The following is a 12945-nucleotide window of genomic DNA, read 5'->3' as shown; positions in this document are numbered from 1 at the left end:
GTTCTTCATAGTTGGAAAATACATGGAAAATACCAATCAAAATGAATGGTGGTATAGAAGCTGTGATGTAAAAGGAAGGAATAAGGGCAAGGAGCTGTTCAGCCTCAAGAAATAAAAACATGAAAGTAGAGAGATGGATCCAGATGTAAAAATTAGTGTGTTAAAGCCTGCTCTGAAAAAGAGAAGACTGATTTTTCTCTGTGATACTTGGACAGTAAATTAGCACTATGACCTGGATTAGGTGTGCCTGTGGTGCTTGTGGAGTTGTCCTGACTGCTGTAAGAGAGGGCTGGAGAAGCACAGCTCAGGATTTACACAAGTGCTCTTACTTGATTCAGAGGGGAAGATCTTGGAGATCTCCAAGCCCTGTGATTCTCTGTTGCTTTAAGTATCAGGACATTTTATTTTACATTCTCAAGCAGCTTTGCAAAATTTTTTTATCTCCTTTTTCAAATAATACATAATAGTAATAACTGCAATAGAAAAATCTTTCCAGGGAGGAAAAGCTTGCCTTGGGCCTTGCAGTTTGAGAACTTGTGGTAGAGGGTAATAAATTAAACTTTCCTCTCTAAGGCAGTGCCTTGCTCCTTATGGTGGGCAGCAGTAAAGAACATCACCTCTGGTGTGCCTGGATTGCTCAGATGGAAATTCCCTGTACACTGTGGATAACTCTGGAGTTGTAGGTGTTCTCTCTGACATTCATGTCTGTATCTGTGTTTTCTAAATACTCCAAGTGAGAATAGGGTGAGATAAAGCAAAGATGGATCATTTTCTTTGAGAAGCCAAAGATGAATAGCTGAAATTTGCCTTGAATGCTCAGAACACTTTTTTCTCCAGTTGTTTTCCATGTGAAAGAAGCATTTACAATGCAAGCTCATCATGATTTACCACATGGATCTTGTTTTGCCAGTCATTCATTTTTTGGTTTTCCCTGCAGATGGTTTTAACTTCTTGACTGACAACCCAGTGCTCAATTAGGGGGTTTGGAAGAAATGGGTGTTCAAATGAGGTGCTGGAGGTTTGGGCTGGCTTATTTCAGAGTTTGGATGGAAATACAACTATCCACAGTGTCTTCTACACCTTTTTTTTTTTTTTTTTTTAAGAAATTCAAGTTGAAATAGTTGTTCTTGTACTAAAATTGTAGTAAAAACACTGAAATCATTGTCTGTAGATCCAGCAAAGGACTTTGCAGATAGTAATTTCCAGAATGTGTTGCAAAGAAGTATTTAGTATCCATTTTACAGAAGGGAAACTCAGGATTACTGATAAAGCTAAAAATAAAATTATTATATTACTAAAAATTATTGCAGTCTCATGATTGTTTTAATCTGGATTAAACTGTGGGCATAGAATAGATAGGAGAGGAGCAATCTTCCAAATATATGTGAATGATTTATCTTAAAATTTATTTTTTAATCACTTTGAGCTGGTTTTGAATTTTATGTGTGTATTAATACAAACAGAAAATCAGTCAGATTTTCATGCAGTGTTAAATTAGGCATTTTAAATGCAAACAGCTGTTTAAAATGGAGTGACATCCTCTTGCTGTTTCTGACTTAAATTTCACTTGCATTTGTAGAAAGATGTTTTGGTTCCTTTTGGTCCTACAGTTCAGTTGGTTAAATCTTGAATATTCAATAGTTAATATGTTTTTTAAGGGATTAATTTTTATCCTCACTGAAGTGATTTTCCTTTCACTCTCATTCCTATTTGCAGATGTTTTCAGTGTCTTCAGCAACAAATTGACCTTCCCTCATTGACTTTTCCAGGTTCCCTTCCCCATACTCCTTAGGAAGAGTCTTCACATTCCCTGGGGTTCTCAAACTGCTCCTTGAGAACCTCAGAGGTTTTACTTTTCAAGCTTGGAAAGAGAAAATAGTTTTTTCCCCATGAGTTTCTATTCCACACTTAGTAGGTTCTAGCAGAATCAAGCCCTGTATTGAAAAACAATATGCTGGTGACTGCCAATAAAGAGATTTTTCCCAATAAAAAATGGAGAAAAAACCTTGGGCAGTTATTTTGAGAAGTGTTTTTGTCTTAATTTCTAGGAAGGCAAAACATTTTTGTTCTGCAATTCTGAGCTCAGTTTCAGCTTTTCAGACAGCAACTTTATATAACTATAACCAAACAATCCACAAAAATCACTATTTGGTAGAGAAAAGTGTGGTCATAACTCATATTTTTCTCTTTGAAAATGCTAAGTTGTCCTTTAAGACACCACTTTAGTTGAAGATCCAGTGGACTTTAAGTCATAAACTGAAGTCTTTATCATAAATTAATTAACAATAACAAATCTGTTTTTTTTTTTAAAGTGTATTTAAAATTAAACACTTATTCCTCATTTGAAGGAGTGATTTTTGAGCAGTTAACAAGAAATTACAGGTGTTCTTTGTGTATGTCAGGTGGAGATCAGCAGAAGAGTCACACTGGAAGAGCTGCCCCCTGTTCTTGTTCTGCACCTCAAGCGGTTCGTGTACGAGAAAACTGGGGGGTGTCAGAAGCTTATCAAGAATATTGAGTATCCTGTTGATCTGGAAATTAGTAAAGGTAAAGATTTTTGAACAGAATTTCCCCCTCTTTAGAGAAAAAATAACATAGTGTTTCCTCAGGGTATCCGTGTTTCGATTTTATTTCTTCTGTGCGAGATTTTTGTTTCCATCGTTGTTTGAAATCTCAGGAATTTGAATGAATATTTGGTATTTTTTGCCTTTTTTTTTTCCTCCTTAAAAAGAACATATTTGGGTTTCTGAGTTCAGTCTTGCTGAACCTGACATTGCCTCTGTAAGAGTTCGAGCATCTGTTTTGCAAAGAACATTATGATGAAAGATTTTAAAACCTTTGGCACCTCATAGACAATGGATTGACCAAAGGAGAGCTTCCTGTGGATTTATGGAATAGGGTTATAGGCTGGAGTAAATATGGAGTAATTATAGACTACTGAGGACAATAATGGGAAGTGATCCTCTTGAATGAGGGCTGTGTCCCTCTACAAGGCTGTTGCCAAGTAATCCTGGATATTTTTATCACAGATTTAATTCAGAGAAGTGGCAAATTATTTAAATAATTAGTGGCTGATGGAAGGAAACTGATGTTTTATAGACAGCAGGAATGAAAGGGAAAAAATCAAGAGTCTGATCATTTGCTCTGTTTTTTTTTTTTCCTTCATTTTTGGTAGTATTTTTAAACCTTCCATAAACTACAGTGTTCAGCAAACCTGAAAATTCAGTCTCTTGATTAGGAGTTATCAGAACCATGATCATTCTTTAAAGGCTGCAGAAGAAATTTCAATTCAACTTTCTCCCTTATGATGGTGTTGGTTTCTCTGAGAAGTGATTGATCCTCTTGAAATTAAATTTTGAAATTTTCTAACTGTTGCCTTTTTGTCTTTGTTCTCCTCCTCCAGAGCTACTATCTCCTGGTGTGAAAAGTAAAATTTTTAAAGGCCAAAGAACCTACCGGCTCTTTGCAGGTATTTCATCTCTCTGCCTCTGGTCCCTGTGTTGCAAATGCAAATTCTTCATATGGAATTGTAGAAACACTGGAGTTCCCTGGCTTATAGAAAGTATTTTCTTTTAAATTATACTGAAGTAGCTTGTGGGTGTCAAATTCTTGTATTTAGTGGGGTTTTTGCATGTGTATGTACATGTATATTGTTGCATCTGTATTTATGGATCTCACTGATCCAACTCTGCAAAAAGTTTTGTAGCAGATCCAGCCTGAAAAATACCAGCAGAAGCTGAAATACAGCTGGGATATAACTGTGCCTAAAATACAGCACAGATCCTCAGAATAATGTTTCAAATGTCTTTGGAAAAGGCTGTTTGAATGCTGGCTTTGCATCCCCTTGAACCCCAACTTCTGTGTCACCAAATCTGTGCCAGCACTGGCGGCCTTGTGTGACTTGGAGCTGTGACCTCTGAGGTTACAGAAGGGAAGAACATCCCTGTCCCTTGTGGAAATTCAGGACTGTTTCTGGCAGTGCAGTTGTTTTTCTCCATAGTGATTTTCATGGGACAGGTTTAGACAGCAGATTTAAGGTGACTTGAGTTACCACTGTGATTTTTTTCTAACTCTTTCTGTGGAAAAGTGCAATATTTCAGCCTTCTGCCAGCATTCTCATCCACAGAAACAGCTTGTTGGATGAATTTTGAATTATCAAAATAAGCTTTTGAAGAATTAAGTTTCAGATATCATCCAGAATTTGCCTACCTGTCGAACAGTAAAGTTTAGAAAATAATTCAGGTTTAGGCTAATGTAAAAGAACTACTTGCTAAATTCCCCCACATGTATAGATAGATGGAGAGTATTGTGCCTTTTGCAGGAAAAGAGACATTTAAGGAAAGAAGGCAGTTTGAGTCTCTCTTGGAATTAGCAGTTAATCAGAGATGTTCAGTGCACAGGTTTGTTAAGGAGGTTACTGAGAACTAATAGATATGAAACTTGTAGATTGGTTCTTTCATAATTGGTTCTTTCCTAGAACTTTTTTTCAGAATAATATTACAGTGAAAATGAAAGCCGTGGTCAGAGGGGGATAACTGCACTGATGACAAATGTGAGCCAGTTGGAAAAGTGTGCCCTGATTTTTATTTTTTTTTAATAGATCACTACATACTTTGACTTGATTTTTTTTAATAGGCCATTAGAGAGGTTTTTCTTTACAAATAGTTTCAATAGAATACTGTTGTGGTCAGCAGAGTGAATGTGGAGAGTATCCCCCTAAGTGTGGCAGTACCTGTTGGAAGACTCTGCAGGGTGTGCTGCACGCATTGCAAATGGCCTTTGCGAGGCAAATCCTTTCCAGAAAATCCTCTAGGAAGTTATAAAAAGCAATTTGATGCTTCTGATTCTTAATTCACTTAACCCTTTGTTTAGAATCATGAGATTTGCTATGCTGGAGAAGTGTGACTAATGTTACTCTTGCCAAGGGGCTGGAGTGACAGGGCAGGGGGGAATGGCTTCACACTGACAGAGGGCAGGGTTGGATTAGATACTGGGAGGGAATTCTTCCCTGTGAGGGTGGTGAGGGGCTGGGATGGAATTCTCAGAGAAGCTATGGCTGCCCCATCCCTGGATGGGCATGGTGATAAACTCTGCCAGGGGATGTTTAGGTTGGATATTAGGAAGGAATTCTTTACAGAGAGGGTAATCAGGCATTGGAATGGGCTGCTCAGGGAATTTTCTGTCCCTGAGGGTTTTTAAGATGAGACTGGATGTGGCATCAGTGCCATGGTCTGGGAACCACGGTGGTAGTGGATCAAGGGTTGGACTTGATGATCTCAGAGGTCTTTTCCAACCCTGCTGATTCTATGATTCTGTGAAGTGTCCAAGGCCAGGTTGGACGGGGCTTGGAGCAACCTGGTCTGGCGGAAGGTGTCCCTGCCCATGTCAGGGGGTGGAATGAGATGGGCTTTAAGGTCCCTTCCAACCCAAACCATTCTGTGATTCTACACAGAATCAAATGTAAGCAAGAACTAAAAAATACTTAGAGATTGTTGCCTAAGCCGGATCATCCCATCTAGAGAAAACAATGAGGGGCAGTGGGTTGACTCCGTTGGTCAGAACATGGTGCTAATAATCACACAATCATAGAATCAGCTGGGTTGGAAGGGACCTCTGAGATCATCAAGTCCAACCCTTGATCCAACCCCGCTGCGGTTCCCAGACCATGGCACTGATGCCACATCCAGGGACGGAGAATCCACCACTTCCCTGGGCAGCCCATTCCAATGGCTGATTACCCTCTCTGGAAAGAAATTCTTTCTAATATCCAACCTAAACCTCCCCTGGCACAGCTTAAGACCGAGCCCTCTTGTCTTGCTGATAGTTGCCTGGGAAAAGAGACCAACCCCCACCTGGCTCCCCCCTCCTGTCAGGGAGTTGTAGAGAGTGAGGAGGTCTCCCCTGAGCCTCCTCTTCTCCAGGCTGAACAGCCCCAGCTCCCTCAGCCTCTCCTCATAGGACTTGTGCTCAAGTCCCTTCACCAACCTTGTTGCTCTCCTCTGCACCTGCTCCAGGAATAATGCCAAGGTCGTGGCTTCAATCCTTCACTTAAGAAGTTGAACTGTGATCTTGGTGGGTCCCTTCCAACTCGGACTATTCCATGAGCGAGCCTTTCCCTTGATCCCCCGTTTCCCCGGCTGTGTGTGTGTGTGTGTTTGTGTGGTGCCCTCGTGCCTCACTCCTGTCTCCCTGCAGTTGTGTATCACCACGGGAACAGCGCCACGGGTGGCCACTACACCACGGACGTCTTCCAAATCGGGCTCAACGGCTGGTTGCGCATCGACGACCAGGCCGTGAAGGTGATCCATCAGTACCAGGTGGTGAAGCCGACTGCGGAACGCACAGCCTACCTCCTGTACTACCGCCGCGTGGACCTGCTGTGACCCTGCCTGCAGCACCCTGCTCTCTAGGATGCCAACTATCACTAATTTCCTCTCCTCTAAATGCTCTTCTGAGTGAATCTATTTTTTCTTTTTTTTTTCCTTTATTTTCCTTTTTTTTCTTTTCCTTTTTTTTTCCTTTTTTTCTTTTCCTTTTTTTTCTTTTCCTTTTTTCCTTTTCCTTTTTTTCTTTTCCTTTTTTTTAATTTTTCCTTTTGTTTGTTTGTTTTTTTTTCCCCCACCCCGCCTTGCAACTATAAGAGTGATAAAGGAAACTACCGTGGGTTTGTGCGCGACGTAGCTTGTGTTGACTTTTTGCCAGAATGAAGTCGCTTGGTTGGAAGACTCGAGTCTCGTGAATCACACACACAAAAAAAAATAAATATGAAACAAAAATTAATCTGAGTTCATGCTGAATCCTAAGATAATAAAGGGATTGACATTTAATTCCCACTTTCTAAATGCGTAGTAGAAGAAAACCCTGCACCAGCAACAGAACTTGTAGATTTCTGTGAAAATGTTTTATCTTTACTTCAGTAAAAAAAAAAAAATTAAAAAAAATTTAAAAAAAAAATAAAAATAAAAAAGCTCTCTCTGCTTTCCCCAATAGTTTTTTGATAAGTGGTAAAATATGAGCCGATGTGTATGAGATGGAAATGGTCCTTTGTGCTTCAAAACATGTACAAACTGCAGAGTTGCTGGTTCCTGATAAGAAGACACATTTTAATAATTGTGCGATGAGAAACTGCTTAAGTACACATTGCAGATCAAATATTTGGAGTTAAGATGTTAGTCTATATAGATGGGTGATTGTAACTTTATTGCTATTAAGAAATTTCAAACTGCATTTATGCTTCTGTGTACATGAAATTAAGAAAATGGGCAAAATAATTAAGATTGATATTTCTTTAAGTCTGCTTTGTTTAATTTTGCTGTCTGCTCTCCTATAATGTTGAGTTCCTAATTGTACACAGTTTAGTGATATCTAGAAGTATAAAGTTGTCGCCCATCAATAAAAGTCACAAAGTTGGTTTAAGGTGTGTGTGTGGGTTTTGTTTTTCCTCAGGTGTAAATCCTATCCTTGGGAACTCCAAAGATTTCCGTGTAGCACTTCCATGAGGTGTAGGGATCCCCCCAACTGAAGTGTAGATTATTTTCTTTCAATTTTACAACTTCTTGAAACTTCAGAATGTCCCATTTTGCACTGGGTGGAGCTGAACTTTGAGGGGAGAGAGGAAGGGAGAGGAGATCAGTCATCCCAAGGGATGTGGCAGTTCCTTGGAACTGAGCTGAGCCCTGGCCAGCCATGAGAGGGAATGAAATCCTTCTGTATCCTCCTGAAAGCCCCCCCACAGTTCTGAGGTAAGTGGTGGTTTATCTTCAACTAAACTATTCCCTCCTTTAGCCGGTTGACATTTTCATGGAAGACTTTTGGTAAAAAAATGTGTTGGATGAGCAGCAGGACCTGTTGAAAGCCCTCCTGGTTTGCCCTCATCTTCCCTGTCCTCAGATGGTGAAGAGCTCAGGATTTTCCTGCCTGTGGATCACTCCTAGCAATGCTGTTACCATTCCATCCAGGAAGGAGCTTCCTGCCCAGGGCTCCAGTTCTAGGTGGGAGTGTCCAGCCCAGTGGCACTTTGGGATGGTCCTGTTTTCCCTGTGCAAAGGTGGGTGCTCATGAGATGGATGCTCTCTTTCTGGAATGTTCAGGCAGGGTTAATTTTAGCACTGCTGCAATCCTGATGCTGGAAAAGTTAACTGATGCTTTGTTGGTTGTTTTGGATATCCAAATGTATCAGGTTTTTTTTCATAGCTAATCAGATTTTATTAGTATTTTCTGATCTACAAATCATGACTGAGACACTGTTCTTGATTTTGGTGACATTCCACCAGCTCTGAAACAATTTTCTATCCAAAGCTCACTTGGATTTTGGCTGGTTGCAGGGAAAACCTCCGTTCCTGGCTGCTCACTGGGCAGGGTGCCCTGGAGCTGGGGCTGCCCAAGGGCTGGTGCTCCCAAGGTTTCCCAATGCAGGAATTGTCCTGGAGGCACACTGGTGAGACATGGAGCATTGAGCATTCTGCTTTGATTTAGAAATCTGAGGGGAGTGGGGAGTTCCAAATAGGAGGGAAATCAGATTTTGAAATGACTGTTCTGTGCTGATTATTCATGTCCTGTTCCTGCACCCTGTTTGAAGTAGTTTTCTGTATTGCAGAAACCCTGTTTTTAATTATTCTTGTGGCTGTGTCGGGTATTTATTTACCTGTATCTCTAGGGCATTGTGTAAAGCTGCATTTCTGATAGTGTAGGTTTGCTTGAATATTCCAGATAAAGTTGCAGGTGATCAGTAATTAATACATTACTTGCTAGAGGTTACAAGTGTTACTAATTATTTTAAAGATATGACAATGAGTCATTGCCAGTTTAAAAATCAAGTGTTGAAATCCACTTTTAGTATGACTTGGAAGTGTTCAGATGGTAGGAATTTTTAAAATTTTCACGGGGGATGTTACAAATGCACTTGTTGGTCAAATCTGACTTCTGCAGTGGATTGCTCAAGGGGAATAAAAAATATGTGGCAACATCGATGGGGACACATGGCCACAATTTTTATTTTCTGGATTAAGCTCCTCCCGTTGTTGCAAAATGAGGATTTTGCAGCCTTTTGATCATTTGCTTTGTCTGTGTGTGATTATGTCAAAGAAAACCCCAACACCCACAGCAACTTCCCCCCAATACACCGTAAATCCAGTGGTTGTTTACTGATGTTTAAACCAGGATTTAAGCAATGTTTTGGGTTGTTTGGTTTTTTTTTTTTTTTAATGCACATTAAGAGCTAAAGTTTTCAAAACTGGAAACTTTGGATGTGCAGGTCCAAAGGGCTGTTGGGAAAACCTTGTGCCATAAGCCAGGTCTGCAGGGGAACAGTTGGATGGTGTTGGGGAGGAGGATTATCAAAGGCACAAGGTATTTGGGGGTGGGGGAAGGTCGTGTGTGTTTTAATCAGGAAACTACTGGTTTCCATAATATCCCCTGGAGATGATGTCACACTTGGGGCTGGGCTGCAGGAGAGGGCAGTGGTGGTCTGTGCCAGCTTTATCTTTGTAAATGTACTCTAAATCTCTCTGGTTTTGACTAGGAATGAGGAGCAAGCCTTGGACGTGCTGGGGATGTTCCCAAGATTTTGGAGGTTGGTGCAACTGGAGATTTATTTCAGGCTATTTTAAATTACCCAATAGGATTTTTTGGAAAGAATTTTGTATGAGCAAATAACCAATTGTAAGGGCTGTGGAGTTTGTGATTGCAATTCACCTTCTCTGTTTCGAGGTGAAATCTCTAAAGATGAGTCCTGGGTTAATAGTTCTGAGCTGTCTCAGTCTGCAGATCTGTACCAGTTACTTTATTATTATACCAGTTTATTATTATAGAAGTGTGTTTCAACATCTCTCACTGCAGATGTGACCAGGGAATGTGGGGAGGTGTGAGAACAAGGTGAGACATTTTCGTGGAGTCCCAGAACAGTTTGAGTTGGAAGGGACCTCAAAGCTCATCTCGTTCCACCCTCTGCCATGGGCAGGGACACCTTCCACTAGCCCAGGTTGCTCCAAGCCCTGTCCAACTTGGCCTTGAACACTTCCAGGGATGGGACAACCTGTGCCTCACCACCCTCACTGTGAAGAATTTTGTAGCTTTTAGTGCACATTTCACTTCTACTTAGTGTGGTCAGTGGTGCTCCCAAAATTTTCTGAAGCTGCTGCTGCTTGTCTGCTTATTTCCCTTTCTTACCTCAACCTTTACCTGGGCACTGATGAAAAAGCTCAGGTTTTATGGGGTGTTGTTTTCTTGCATATCATCAGCTGATTAAACATTTGGGAGAATGTTCTTTGTTGTGAGAAGGTGGAAAAGAAGCTGCAGATGAACCTGTGTAGTCAGTCCAGGCTGCCCCAAAACTGGAGAGCAGTGAGAAAGGATAAGTAGGGGTTCATAGTGCCAAATATTAGTTGTGCTTGAGAGTAAATCTATAAATGCCTTTCACTCCTTGGATTCACTTGGATCTCCACAATTCATCTGCTAATTAATTTGTTAATTCATCTGCTGATGAATCCAGAGGCAAACCTCTGCATTGCCACTTTGCTGTGTGGTCGAGACATCTTCCCCCCATCCCTGCTGGAGAGCAAGGTGGATGTGGCAGGGATTTCCTGGCTACCTCTGCCCCACTGCATCATCCTCAGGCAGAGACAAAGCCCAGGCAGGAGGAGAAATGTAAGTAGGCAGCAAAGCAGGGGGTGGTTTCCCCAAACCTGAGCGTGGCCGTGCCCGGTGCCCCTCAGGAGCAGCCCAGGGGCTGCTGTTCCCCACTGCTCTCGTTGTACGTGGTCACAGACAAGTTCCTGCAGGTTTCACCCTGTTATTCCCCTTGTGCTCCCTCTGCTCTGGAGGAGGAGTCAAGCCCAGAGAACCCCAGGAGTTACCCTGCAGTTTTCAGCCTCTCCCCCTGCTGTTCCCTCTGCCCTGCCTGGCTTTGGGCCCGTTATTGCTTGTTTGAATAGGAAATAAAGGGGAATTAATTCAAGTTGAAGATCAAGACATGCTGTCTGCGTGGTCAATTAGGAGGGCACAGGGAAATCTGTGTCTCTTCCCATTCATTGGTTATTCCATTAAAAGCCTCTCTCCTAATATATACTTATATATGCAGCCTGCTTTATGTGGCTTTTACCACATATGAAATGGAGACGTTGTAATCAAGGCAATAATAATGTGGAATGATTAAAAGTAACTTCTGATTGTTTTGGCTTTAGTTGAACGTATGGCCCAAAACTGCTGACTTCAGACAAAATGAGGTGGATAAAATGCCTCATTCCAGGTTGTGCTCATCCCTAAACACAACTGTACCTTGTACAGTGAAACCAGCCTGGTATATGTTAAAAAAATAAATTAAAAAATCAAATCTTTGTAGATTTGATTGTAGCCAGGTTGATGGAGCAGTCAGACGGCCCAAACCATCCTACAGGGAATCATTTCCCGTAAGAACATTTGTGGAGATTACAAAATACCAAATTTCTCTGAGGTCTGGAAATTATTTGTGCGTCGGCATGTGAGATTGAGAATGAGTTAATTCAGCTTTATGGTAATTGGGGTGAACAGCACCTTCTGAGGGCTGTGAGTCAGGGCTGGGGAGCTGTGTGGTTTTGGGGTGGCAGCCTGTGTGGGGGCACGATGGTTCACCGTGTTGGCCCTCGTTATTCAGAGAAATTAGGAATTGGGGGAACTGCAGCACCTTTCAGCTGATTAAATAACCCTTCAGGAAATACAGCAAAGTCACTGATCCAGAGTGAATCAGAGCAGCAAGGGAAAAAAAAAGGAGGATACAGTGATTTTACAGTAAAGCAGTTCAGAACCTTCTGTCAGCCCAGTTCTGGGTGGTCTTTCCCAGTGTTAGTGGCAAAGTCTGAGCTTTTTTGGGAGCAAACTGCCCAGATTGCACTGAATTGCTCCTGGCAGGGTAGAAGTGCCAGGTCCAACTGGTGGACCATGTGTTGTCAGTTCACATACACAGTTTGTTTTGAAGTAAATAGAAACTCTTTGTAAATACAGCTGGGAGAGCATGGCCAGTGGAGAAGAGCAGCCAGAAGGGGTGTTGTGGCTGTACCAGGCTGCAGGACTGGGGCTGACTGGTGAGGACTGGCTCCCTGTCTCACTTGAAAACAGAGCAGAAGATACACCCTGAGTGATGGGAATCTGCAACTTCTTGAAAAATTCTCAGGAAAATGGTGTAAGAGACAAAATCAAATCAGCAGTTATGCCTTGGAGCACACTCCAGAGGGTTCTGTTCTCTGCTCAGAGCAGTTGTGCTCTCTCAATTGCCAATATTTGCTGCTCTTGAACGAGTTTGATAAATGTCCTTCTGCTTTCTGAGCGCCACTGGGTCTAAATATCTTGTAAACTCCCTTCTAGTAAACAGTAAATAAAAGCAGTTGGTGTTTTGCCTGAAGAAATAAATATTGACTGCTTAGAAGAATGGAAGGACATTTTTTTCCCTAAGAACTTTGGAGAGAGGACTAGGCAGTGGATTTGGAAAAGACACGGCAGCTTTGCTTGGACGTGCCAAATCCAGGAGATTGATGTTCCCCTGCCTCCACGTTGGGTTGTCACTGGTGCTGCTTCCACAGAGGGATGTGCTGTCCCTGGAGTGCTGCTGGGTGGGGATCCCACGGGACTCCCTTGCACGGTGATGCCTGGATCTGCTCATCCCTCTGCGGGCTGGAGCTGCCGCAGTGGAGGTGCCGTAACATTCCCGTGTTGTTACTCACCAGAGCGGTTTGTTTTTTCCCGTTTGTTTACTTAAAGAAAAGGGAAGGAACTTTCAGCTTGTCTTTTACTCAATCGTTTCCCTTCACTGTGAGTAAAACCACGGCAATGGGCACGGAGCTGGATGTCACAGCTGGGGCTGTTGGGGCATCAGCAGCACAGCGGGAGGGGTGAGTCCTGTCTGGGGGTTGCACTCGCTTTTTGCTTTCCTTATTCCCTGGAGCTCCCGACTGAGCCGTGGGGAATGTCAGCGCT

General features: G+C 42.1%; 1 protein-coding gene across 1 annotated transcript in view; it reads left to right on the top strand.

Annotated features, from left to right (window-relative positions):
• USP10 (ubiquitin specific peptidase 10) overlaps nt 1-7416 on the top strand; it is a 48812-nt gene extending 41396 nt beyond the window's left edge. The window contains exons 12-14 of the mRNA XM_027685008.1: nt 2403-2547; nt 3404-3469; nt 6196-7416. Coding sequence (XP_027540809.1) covers nt 2403-2547; nt 3404-3469; nt 6196-6383 — 399 coding nt within the window. The 3' untranslated portion in view covers nt 6384-7416. The remainder of the gene's footprint in view (nt 1-2402; nt 2548-3403; nt 3470-6195) is intronic.
• The last annotated feature ends 5529 nt before the right edge of the window (nt 7417-12945 follow it).

This window comes from Neopelma chrysocephalum, unplaced genomic scaffold, assembly GCF_003984885.1.
Source record: "Neopelma chrysocephalum unplaced genomic scaffold, ASM398488v2 Primary Assembly neopelma1_68, whole genome shotgun sequence".
NCBI lineage: Eukaryota > Metazoa > Chordata > Aves > Passeriformes > Pipridae > Neopelma > Neopelma chrysocephalum.
The sequence above is the reverse complement of the archived record's forward strand: the minus strand, read 5'-3'. Positions and strand labels throughout refer to the sequence as shown.